At 38.7% G+C, this 12,767-nt stretch overlaps 1 protein-coding gene across 1 annotated transcript in view; it reads left to right on the top strand.

Moving 5' to 3' along the window:
• DNTT (DNA nucleotidylexotransferase) overlaps positions 1-12,767 on the top strand; it is a 1,044,127-nt gene that overhangs the window by 566,655 nt on the left and 464,705 nt on the right. Inside the window, exon 9 of the mRNA XM_069242235.1 lies at positions 224-356. Within this exon, the coding sequence (XP_069098336.1) occupies positions 224-356 (133 nt within the window). The remainder of the gene's footprint in view (positions 1-223; positions 357-12,767) is intronic.

Below are 12,767 nucleotides of genomic sequence, written 5' to 3'. Positions count from 1 at the left end.
CCATATTTTCAGATCAAATCGATTTCTCTGGCTACAGTTCACTATTATTTGCGCTGCATAACAAGAGATGAAACTAGGTTTGGACTGAGTGACCAATGCAAAAATGACACTATGAAATGTATTTCACCTTAAGAGTTGCGGTGTTCTGTAACAGTCGAATGGTTGCAGTATTAATATTCCAACCACACAGCAGCTTTTATTGATATGTCAAATTGACTTTCAGGACTCCAGCACTATGAAGACCTTATTGGCGGAGTTTCTAATGCGGAGGCAGATGAAATTACCCTGTTAGTTAAAGAAGCTGTCTGCACTTTTTTACCTGATGCTGTAGTGACTTTAACCGGTGGCTTCAGAAGGTAATAAAACATTTCACTGGTTGACTTTGAAATGTTATTTTCTGCTGGTGTTTTGAACTTTAGGAAAACTAACAGTCATAGCCCATACACCTGGGAATCTGTTGTGTAAAGCTTGAGAAATTCCTTTAAATTTAGGCCCAATTATCTGGCTAGGATAATATTCTCTGTTTGTTCTGAGTTTTTTTCTGATATCTGAACACGGTTTTTAATCTCTTGGTGTTTGAAATGGAACACACTTTAAATGTATCACAACTTTAACTTAAATGTCACTCTAGGAGCGTAAATGTGTGTAATCAGAGTATGTGAATATAGGCATTTGTGTTTGCTCGATAAAATGTAACATAGGATAGATTCCTTCGTTTTCAACTATCACACCATTGACGCACTTAAGCTTCCTCCATATCAGATTTGTGAACAGTGTAAATGACTTACCCCATCCCGCTATTCATTCATTAAGACAAGCTTTTCACAAAGATTAGTTTACAGGTTAACAGCATGGCCAGTGAGTCATGTAAATAGCATGCGTGTATGTTTCTCTAGAACTATGACCCAAAGTGTTTTTCAGTTTGAGTTACTACCCCATACAAAAAGAGGAAATTGTTGACTACCGACATGTTCTAACATGCTGGAAAACTGCAACTGTTTTTTGTAAATAATATTTAGTTGATGGAATACATAAAAAAAATAAAGAAAATATAAACATACGAAAATGCCGCGCATAATGCTTGAGAGTGATTTAATATTGCAACAGGACACAAAATCCATTGTTTGTTTTTTTACTTGCAATGTAAATCCAGGAACTTCAACAACAATAACATCTTGCAACTTCAAAGACACATATTTGCTGTCAAAGTTAGGGGTGTGTAAAATAATTCTGCTGGCTTAGTAAAAAACGAAGCTTTTTTTCAGTGTTGTGGCCTTTTTATTTTTTCTCTGAAACGTGCATCTGAAGAAGTCATCTCATAGTGCATAAAAATGCACCCACCAAAAGTCAAACTGCAGGATATTTAATAAAATATTTAGTAGACCGGCCAAAATAACTAAAACATTTAATTGTAATTCTGACCACACAGTGAACTGCCTGGTATCTCCTTTCAGTAAGCAATACACTGGCAGTATGGTGCATCCCACCAAATAACATATTCTGGAACACATGCAGTCCCTCACTAAGGGAGATCAGTCAAACCCTGTGGCAAGACACTTACATGAGGTACATGCCAGCATTAGCAATCTACTGAGTTTTTGTTTGGACTGAATAACACCCAATGAGAGAGAGGACAATGGGATTTGCTGTTATACAGATTGGAGTCTAGATTTATTTTCAGTTTACAGACCTAGACTCAAGAGGGACTCAACGGTGATGAGAAGTTAGCAGTACATTTGGGCTAGGGTGAGTGCAATTCAACATAAACGTTGAAAAGGGAATTAGTTAACAAAGGACAACTTTAAATATTGTGTTGTATATACAATGACAATATTGGTACTACTTGATGTGTGCTGATTCTAGTTCTATGGACCCTCTGACATTTGAGCAATTTGGACATTGGTGGGATCAAATGAGGAACATGAGGCCATGCCAGTATAGTAAGTGTTTAAATGGATGGACTGAATCATTGATTGTTGCATGATTCTGTACATGAGAATTCATCTTCCATAAGAGGCACAGAATGGTAATGCATATAGTATTCTGGAATATTAAGATGACTTTGAGATTTTAAATTCTCAAGGCATTCCACTGGTTAGCCCATTCAGGGTGTAATAAGTGAGTCAGTGATGTCATTTGAGATGTCATCAGTGATGTCACTGGCTCTGTCATGAGTGATGCAATATGTGAGGTCATAAGCAGTGCATTAGGGAGGGGCAAGTTATATTTAGCTCAAGTAACTATAACTGCTGAATTTCTATGGTTTTGTACATGTCAAATGCAAGCATAACTGTAACGTCCCCATAACCTTTGTTTTTGTTTTCGGTGAATTTCTATGTTTTTTAAATTCTGTTTCCTAACTATAATGCTCCTATAACCTTAAGCTTTTTCAGTGAATTTCAATGTTTTTTAAATTCTATTTCCTAACTATAACATCCCTGTAACCTTTGTTTTTTAAGTGAATTTCTATGTTTTTTAACATAAAGTAATTTTTATTACTATATGTTAATCCAACCACCACTGCACACAGTCCTGTAGCCAGGCCCTGTGAAAAAAAAAAACCTATAACCAATTATACCAAAAATCTAGTCCACTCAGACATCATCAACGTGAAATATTTCTACAGTAATGATTAACTCAGTTGCTACTTTGTTTCGTGAAGCTGTCCAAATATTCCTCAGATTCAATAATGTACTCTTTCAACTTATGTTTTTTTTGCTAGAAAACTATGGAGTCGCAGACCTATTGCAAACTCATGTGACAAATGCGTATTTTAGATAATAGTAAAACATATATTTAGACACTCCAAAAGTTCAGTTTAATATAAAAGATTTCTTATTTATGTAAAAAGCTTTCCTATTAATCCTATAAATATGTATAAACTGTGGTTTTAAAATTGTTTGGGTAGGCGTGTACCATACCGGCATGTATTTCCAGATCCATACTGGGGTCGTAGCATCAGCGTTTTTTTTTTAAAGTAGTAAAACAGATATATTGAGACTTTTAAAGTTTGCTGTAGGGAAAGACGTTTATTAATAAACTAATGAAACTAATATAATTACAGATAAATACATGTAAAACATTATTTTACTGTATTTTGGGAAGTCGTGACAGAGCTGCGTAGAGGCGCAATGGAGTCACGCATACCATGTGACATAGAAATAAAGGAATTTCATTACGTAAATACTTTTCATTAATTCTTAAAGGAATTTCCCACCCCCTATTCCTGGTTTGTTAGGAGTTCAAAGCCACTGGATATTTTGTGTTTTTATTTTTTTATCTATTGAGAATGGCATCTTCTGCTGAAGAACATGCAGAAGAATTTGATGTTTCTTCAGAAAAGGAAGAAGAATTGCAGCACAAAAAAAGAATGCATTATTTGGCAGTTTTTTTCAATACGACCTGGAGAAAATAAAAGTGAATGCCCGAAAAGTGACATGCACTTTATGTCAAAAAACCCTCTCTTGTGGCAGAGATCGGAAATATTAATGCAGAGCATCTAGCATGAATAAACATCTTTCAATGATCCATCGCACTCATCTGGCAAGAGCAGAGCCAAGAGACAAAGGAGTGAGCAAAGACGATCTGGTGGTGACATCATCTGCTGGAGAATGTATTATGGACATGCCAAACACCAATCCAGAATTTTCTGAAGTTGCCATTTTTTGCCGTAAATATAAGGTAGTACTTACAAGGTTGGAAGTCGAAGGATCACCAGCCTCACAGTGATGGTTGGACGCCGCAACTGTTGTATGCTGTAGCAGTATATTGCAATATAATAAAACATATATTACTATATATATTCTCCCTCTTTCCTGTTTTCAGCCTTTATACTAGTACAGATAAACAGAGTACTGTACTTATCATTGAAAGTGGGAAAAAACAGTCATATAGATTGTAGAATAAAACATAACTCCACAGTATTTCACTACAGATAAGTGCTACTGTGATTTGCCTTCATTACACCCTGCGCATGCTTCAGAAGATCTACAAGTGGATCCCAACCGAAACCAGAAGGAGAGTCACCCAGGCCCCCATCAGCAGCCACCTCGACTACAGCAATGCACTCTATGCCAGAACCACCGCCAAGACCCAGAAAAAGCTGCAATGCATCTGTAAAGTCTTGAACACTCAGGAAACAAACGGGATCATAAAAGAAAGGTACGTTTATTTTATTAATGCCCCAGCCATCGATCCAGCTCCTCCGTCCTCCGATCCACTCAACCGTCTCTAACCACGAGCCGCATCACCTCGGAGACCGCACGAGGATTCTCCCTCAGCATCTCCATGGAGACCTGCGCGCAGCGCGGCTCCACTACACCACACATCTCCCCACTTATAATAACAAAACTTTTTTTAACAAAGAAAAGTATCTTAACTACATATAAACTCATGAACATAGACCAAACACAACAGTATGTGATTACCAAAAGAAAAAATAAAAGCATTCCATACAGAAACTCCAAAAACCTTTTAAATAATTAACATCCGATTTAGAACATGGTCATTCTGCTGTTCAGGATAAAACATAGTCTTTCAGGTGTTCAGGAGAATTCTTCCTCCGACAACTTCTCCTTATCCCCTCACACCGAGTAACACCATAGGAGCTGTCACTTTGTGTTCTTGACACAGAACCATCACTGCTTTTATTTCCATTACATAACTCTGGTTGCATAAAGTCATTAATCCGAATCACACGGTTCATGTTCCAAATTCTGCCATCTGAAGTTTTTATAGCGTTTTTAAATAGTTTGATCACCACAAAGGGTCTTGTGAAATTTGAATCTTTTACACACCCAGTGGGTGCCCTAATCTTCATCATGCCACCTACAGCTAGCTTCATTTCTGAAACTTTCTTTCTTGCATCAAATTCTTGTTTCCTCTTTTCTAAAAGTCTTGATTCTCTGCCCGCCAATCAGAATTGTCTAAATTAAAACATTTTTCCTCCACTCCATCCATCCAGGACACAGCTTGATGTTAGGTAACCTCTTCTTGAACAAAACAAAAGGAGATTTTCCAGTAGTAGCATGCAGTGAAAAACGATAACTTGCGATCCTCTTCAACAGCTCCGTCTTCCAATTTAAAGTGTTCACCTTTGCCAGCTGAATACTCTCTTTAATAAATTTATTAAATCTCTCTACCTCCCCATTAGTCTCAGGATGATATATCGCTGATCTTTTGTGTTTGATCCCACATTCACTCATAAATTTCTCAAAGCTTGAGGAACAAAATTGTGGACCATTGTCAGATAACAATGATTTAGGAAAACCTTCTTTCCTAAAAATGTCCTCTAAGAAACATATCACACTGGAAGAGGAAACATCACGTACACTTTTGACCTCCACCCATCTCGAAAAAAGATCTATCAGAACGATCAGATATGGGGTGGAATGATCTCCCGCAAATGGACCAACAATGTCTATAGCAACTTCATCCCAGGGTTTACATGGCAATTGCCTAGAAAACATTGGTACATTGCGAGTCCTCAAAATTTTATCACTTTGTGAACATTGTATACAGTTTCTGACCACACGTTCCACCTCCAAATCCATTCCTGGCCACCAGAAACACTCTCTCAAATTTCCTTTTGTCTTCACAATTCCCAGATGACCTTCATGAGCTTGGTTCATTATTTTAGCCCTTAATACTTCAGGTGGAATCAATCTTGTGCCTCCACAGCTAATTCATTTTTTACCAAAAACCAAACCTTATTTAGTGATCCAAAACTCCCACTCACCAATGCTTCACACACTTCTCGCAGTTCTACATCATCCTTCACCACATCTTTCCACTCACACTCAGATATCACTCCACAAGTAATTTCACACACATCAGAGAATAATTCACAATCATTATCTCCTTGTCCATGAAATCCTATTCCCTCTCCTTAACATCCTCTACAACCAATCTGGATAGACAATCTGCGCTAAAATTCAACGCTCCCGGCAGATACTCTACTTTAAATCTGAACTCTTGCAGAGAAATTATCCACCTCCTAATTCTTGCAGAAATAGAATTCAAACCTTTGCTGCAAAATATCTCAACTAAAGGCTTATGATCGGACAGTACAACAAACTCTGTACCCCAGACAAAATGCTTGAATTTCCTCAGTGCCCAGTGAATGGCCAAAGACTCCTTTTCAATTACCGAGATTTTTTTTTCAGCTCCACTCAAAGCTTTAGATGCACAAGCAATTAAACACTTTTTCCCATTGTCATCCTGCATCAAAATTGCACCCAAACCCTTCGCACTGGCATCAGTGACAATAAAGGTAGGCTTGTCTGGTTTAAAAGCTTGAAGACACCGAGCATTATCCAATTCTTCCTTAACCTTAATAAATTATTTTTCACAATTAGTGTCCCAAATAAATTCCTTCCCTTTCTTTAAAAGAAGTCTCATGTTCACAGTCTTCTCACACAAATTCTTGATGTACCTCCCATAGTACTCTACCATCCCCAAAAATGAACTCACTTCTTCCTTGGTTTGGGGTGCTAATAATTTTTTTATAGTTGAGACTAACTCAGGTTTTGGTTTTACCCCTTCCCCTGTGATTAAATGACCAAGGTACTCGACTTCTGTTAGGCCAAACCGACATTTTTTCCTTTTAAGAGTAAACCCAGCTTGACTTAATCTCCTCAAAACTAACCTCACACACTCCCAATGTTCTCCGACCGTGTCTGCAAAAATTAGGACATCGTCCTGATAACATTTCACACCCCTTACATTACCCAAAACCTTGTGCATGATGCGTTGGAATACAGAGGCTGCCGATACTAAATCAAAAGGCATCCTCTTAAATTTAAAAGCGCCAAAAGGAGTGTTGAATGCTGTCAGATCCTGAGAACTCTCTTCCAGTTCTACCTGATGGTAAGCCAACATTAAGTCTAAGGTGGAAAAAATTTTCGCTCCTCCAATTGTGGACACAATTTCTTCAATATTTGGAAGAGGAAATCTGTCAACTACAACTTCTCTGTTTAGGGCCTTAAGATCTACACATAATCTGATATCACCATCTCCCTTCCTTGCTATGACTATGGGTGCCAACCATTCAGTTGCTTCCACCTCTTCTATTATACCCAAATCCTGCAATCTCTTGAGTTCTAACCTCACCGTCTCTTGTAGCGCCAACGGTATATTCCTCACTTTGGCTACTACCGGAGTGGCACCCTTCTTCAGTCTAATTCTATGTCTGTATCCCTTTAAACAACCTAACTTATCCACAAACACTTCAGGAAATTCAGAGATTACCTTTCCTTCCACACCCTTAACACACTGTATTTGCACTTGTGGCTGTGCATTGGGATTCAACACTACCCCCAACAACCTTTGATGTGCCCAACTTAAAAGATTGTCCCCCTTATTGGACACATATACTTTACCAACTAAGGGCCAGATGTAGGAAGCCGGCAAATTGCGAGTTGCAATTTGCGAGTCCGAGCGACTCGCAAATTGCAACTCGCAACTCGCAATTTGCTATGCAGAACGGTGTCTCAGACACCGTCTGCGAGTCGCTATGGGGTCGCAAAGACCCACCTAATTAATATTAAAGAGGTGGGTCGCAATTTGCGCCCCCATAGCGACTATGGGCACTCACGGGGATGGAGGCCTGCTGGGAACAGCAGACCTCCATGTCCGTGACTGCTTTTCATTAAAGCAGTTTTTTTTTTTTCAAAGTGTAGGCCGTTTTCCTTAAAGGAAAACGAGCTGCACTTAGAAAAAAAAACGAAACCTTTAGGTTCGGTATTTTTTCAGAGCAGGTAGTGGTCCCTCGGACCACTGCCTGCTCTGAAAAAATATATTTGGGTCCACTCACAAAGGGGAAGGGGTCCCATGGGGAACCCTTCCAGTTTGCGAGTGGGCTAGCATCCACTTCAAGTGGATGGTTACTGCGACTCCATTTGCGACCGCGTACGCGGTCGCAAATGGAATTGCATACCACTGCGAGTCGCAAATAGGAAGGGAACACCCCTTCCTATTTGCGAGTCGGAAATGCATTTTGCGAGTCGGTTCCGACTCGCAAAATGCATTTCTGCATAGCAAACACACATTTGCGACTCGCAAACGGCAATTTTCGCCGTTTGCGACTCGCAAATGGTTTGCTACATCTGGCCCTAAATGTCTCCCTTTCAGTTCAAGATGACCCTCAAAGAACCCTAACATTTTTATTGGTTGACCACCATAACCACCTGGGCGTACATCCATTTTATTTAAAAACTTAACTTTCATTGCTAGTAAGTCGAAACTTTTCTTGTAAATTATAGTTCTTGGAAATTATAGTTAATAGTTATTATTAGGAAATTATAGTTAATAGTGAACATGAATCAAACCTCATCAAAAGATCAACTCGTCTACTTTCATCACTTCACTTGGATGTCCCTCACTTTTTTCCCATGTTTTAACTTGAAAAACCACTTCCTGAGACACCTCTTTAATCTCTTTCATGGTGTTGCCGTTACCATACTTCTTCTTCTTGTTACGACAACATCTATAGTAGTGACCTTTTCTCCCACAGCCATTGCACACTACATTTAAGGCTGGGCAAATGCTAGCATTATGCTTTGTGGCCAATTTTCCCACATCGAAAACATTCTCCTTTAAACTTAGACTCATCATCTTTTTTGCTCATTGTATTAAGTTCTTTGCTTTTTACTTCACATATCACCTCATCCACCTTTGAAGATTCACATGTCATAACTTTGTTACTGCCTAGTTCTTTAACACATTTAAGCATATGTTCAACTCCTTTTGCTACCAAAATCACTTCTTCCAAAGGTGGTTCATCCTTTAACCACAATTCTTTCCTAATTTTGTCACTACTACACCTAAGTACAAATTGATCTCTGATTCTTTTGTCCACTGAAGATCCAAATTTACAAGAGGCTGCAAGTTTTCTCAAACTAGTAATGTATTCTTCCACCGATTCATCTTTCCCTTGTTCCCTTCTTCCAAAATAGTACCTCTCCATTATCGTACTGACTCTTGGTATATAATGTTTGTCCAACTTTTTAATGCACAATTCGTATTCATTCAAATTTCTAGATTCTTCAAGACTTAACTCTGGTCGGTTTTCAAGTACCTCTTGACCTTCACCCCTAAACAGTGCATCAAAAGTGCATGTTTTTTTCTCTGCGCTGAGTGTCGGCCCACACACTCTAGCATAATGAACAAACATTTTCTTCCATTTAGACCAAGAATAAGTAGGATCACCAGGACTGCTTAAGAAAAAGGGAGGGGGTGTTACGTTCTGCATTCTTAAATATCAGATATTTTAAACAACTAACACAAATACATAAACTATGTTGGTGTAAACTGAAAGCAGAATCCTAACTTTTCCAATTTCCTATATAATACATACACATTTGACATTTTATGAATGTTTAAATTCATACTCAAATCCATCCCAAAAGGTGTGCCTGTCACCGTGCAATGTATGTGACAGGCAAATTCGCTTTCAAGTTAAAGGTGTGCCTATCACCGCATCAGATGCTATGGATCATCCAACAAATTGAGTCCTTAATTGAAAAATGCAGTTGAACAACAAGCAACACCTCCCCTTTAACGGTGATCCACGACTGTCCCATTAAGTTGAAACCACACCTCCTGAAAATCTTGAATCCATTGCCAATGCTGTTGAATAAAGACACTTCCCCTTTAACATTGTTGTCCAAACGTGCCTTTAAGTGGAAACCACGCCTCCATGAACTCCCGAAATCCAGTTCATTTCACTTCCTTGATTCAATTCCAGTGCACTTCACACGTCTGTGCGCTCCTCGCGTTGAAAACTCAACGAGAAAAAACACCAGCCTCCAAGAAATGGCACCTCGGTTTACCAAAATACATTCTTCCTTGATGTTGGGGCAAAAATTAATCCACCTTCTTCGCCAGTGTAAAATCTTGAACACTCAGGAAACAAACAGGATCATAAAAGAAAGGTACGTTTATTTTATTAATGCCCCAGCCATCGATCCAGCTCCTCTGTCCTCCGATCCACTCAACCGTCTCTAACCGCGAGCCGCATCTCCTCGGAGACCGCACGAGGATTCTCCCTCGGCATCTCCATGGAGACCTGCGCGCGGCGCGGCTCCACTACACCACAGCATCCAGAACACTTCTGCCCAACTCATTACCCATGCCCCCAGTCACAGTCACACGTCCGCCCTTCTGGGATACCTACACTGGCTGCCTATCTACAAGAAAATCACCTTTAAACTTCTAACACGCCTACAAGGTCCTACACAACACCGGACCAGCCACCTCAACCACAGACTCTCCTTCTGCAATCCCTCCAGACAGCTCTGCTCCACCGACCAGGCCGTCGCCAACATCCCCTCATCATGAAGACCACAGCCAGAGGAAGATCTTTTCTCCCACATTGCACCAAGACCTGGAACGCCATCCCCATCCACCTCAGACAGTACACCACCCTGTCACAATTCAGGAAGGACTTCAAGACCTGGCTATTTGACTGATCCTCAGCTTCCCCCCCTTCCCCACCCCCAGCGCCTTGAGACCCTCACTGGTGAGTAGTCGTGCTTTACAAATCCATGACTGATTTGATTGATTACAATTTATGATTCATTTAATTAAGCCACACTTACTACGCTAACCAAAAGACTGTATGTTAACATTTTGGTTATTATCATACCTGGAACAAAACTAGTATATATATATTTTTTTACCAGAAATCCTTTGAACACATTTCATCCACACTTCATTTTTTTACAGGACACGACCCCTGGCATCTGTCAGAGTTAAGTAGAGAAGTCTCTCAGATTGGATTTCAGTGGTAGATAAGAATGAGCAATCTTCACACTCATGGTTCCATGTATAAATCAGTCTATATATGCCATCAATGTTTACATCTTCTTGTAAAACTCCAAGGATCACCATAATATATTCCTGTGCTTCTTGTTGAACATTTAGAGTAAATACTACAGATCCACTATATTTGTCTACTAGTTCTCGAATGCCTGAAGTAAAATGTATTACACTTCTGTCATAAGTGATGAAGGCAATGAAACTGCTAACCTACAAAATCTTGATCAGTTTGGAATTTTCTTTTCTATGCACCTTTTTCTTTAGCCTTGCTTTCTGTTTTCTCTGTAATTTTCTTTGATTCTGTTGTCACTTTCTGTTTAGAACATAATACCTGTTTTTCATAAACAGGATACTTACCTAAATGAGGAGCATATTTATTTCTTAATCTATTGTACTCTCTCACACAATTTGCATCTGCACTAAGCTTCTTCTCATCAAAATCAACAAGAAACAAACCAGACAATGTTTGAACTAATGACAATACATACAACATTCTTTCCTTAAATATTGTACTTCCAATATTAATAAATGCAGTACTTAAACATTAAAACTTGTGGATAATTACAGCATACGCAAGATAGACTGGGAACAGTTTCCGCTGGGCATATAAATCATTTAAAAGCGAAACTATAGAAAACATTGTCCAAGTTGCTGAACATCATCAACCTAATCAAACTTCATAGCTAAGAATTCAACCTCATCGCATCATTTCTAATCCTTCTTCGACACCTAAATAATGCCTTAAAATTATACAACAGTTTTTGCAGACATGTAAACACTTCTCAACACCAGCCGTCCTGGATACTGATTTCTGCAAAAAGTTAAATTTATCTTGTCATTTTCCACTGAGTAGCAAAGTTACTTCTTGGTGTTCCATTTTGTTGATAGCAGTAATCTCCAAAATGTTTTCATTCTCTAGTTTTAGTAACTGATCATTAACTTCAGCATACTCTTGAAGTGTAGGTATTAAAGAAACTATGGGTTTCTCTTCTTTACACAAATTAAACATTAGCTCTGCTGCCAGGTTCTTACAGGAAAACAGTATTTTAATAAGTCAAGTTCCCAACATATGTTTTCCCTCCTCTGTCAGAACTCCTACTCTAAAGTCCTTCAGAATGTTTCTGTATTCCATGTTAGAGGCTTGATGCATATTTTTCACAGGATCCTTGTATTTGAGATATTGTCAAATGTTTGCATTGCCAATACTTCCCAATGAGTTCAGAGTTTCTTCATTTGAAAGAGTTTTAAAAACAGCCTGTCCCTTTACAGGGGTAAGTTGTAGTCACCGAAAACAATTAAATGCTCTCCTCCAAGCAAGAGGTCATATTCAGTTTTTAACATGTATTACATGCTCAGGTGAACAAAGGCAAGCAATAGATTTGAAACCATGCTAACCTCATCAATAGCTAAAAGCTTCAATTTCTTTAAAACACCTCATAATAAGCTTCAACTGATACATCCCAGTTTATTATCATTCTCTAGCAGTAGCATAAATAATCTATCTAAAGTTATTCCTTTAATATTATGTGCAGCCAATCCAGTTGGTGTTGTTACTACACATGATAAATTTGATTCTGTAGCCTTGTCTAGGTAAGTGGAGAAAGCTTTAATTAAAAAGCTCTTCCCAGTACCTGCTTGGCCACTGATATAAAAAAGCAATGTCTTGAATGAAGAATAATTGCTCTCTTTCTTCTCATGAAGAAATCCAAGGTCTATTTTGTTTTTTACTTCAGTATGAATGTCCTTCTAGTCATTATTGAGTTGTGCAATAAACTGTTGTACAGATTCCTATCTCTCTTGTTCCATTGCAGTTTCCACTTCATTCATAGTTATTGAAGCTGTGTTTTCAATAATAGGTTGTGCAAGAGGATCTTGACTTAGTGGTGCTGAGCTTTGGCTGCTTTGAGAACTATCCTTAGCTACCTCAGCGGCAAGCATTTCTTCTTATT

The sequence above is a fragment of the Pleurodeles waltl genome, chromosome 6 (assembly GCF_031143425.1).
Source record: "Pleurodeles waltl isolate 20211129_DDA chromosome 6, aPleWal1.hap1.20221129, whole genome shotgun sequence".
Classification (NCBI taxonomy): Eukaryota; Metazoa; Chordata; class Amphibia; order Caudata; family Salamandridae; genus Pleurodeles; species Pleurodeles waltl.
Note: the sequence above shows the minus strand (reverse complement) of the source record. Positions and strands in the feature narration are given on the sequence as shown.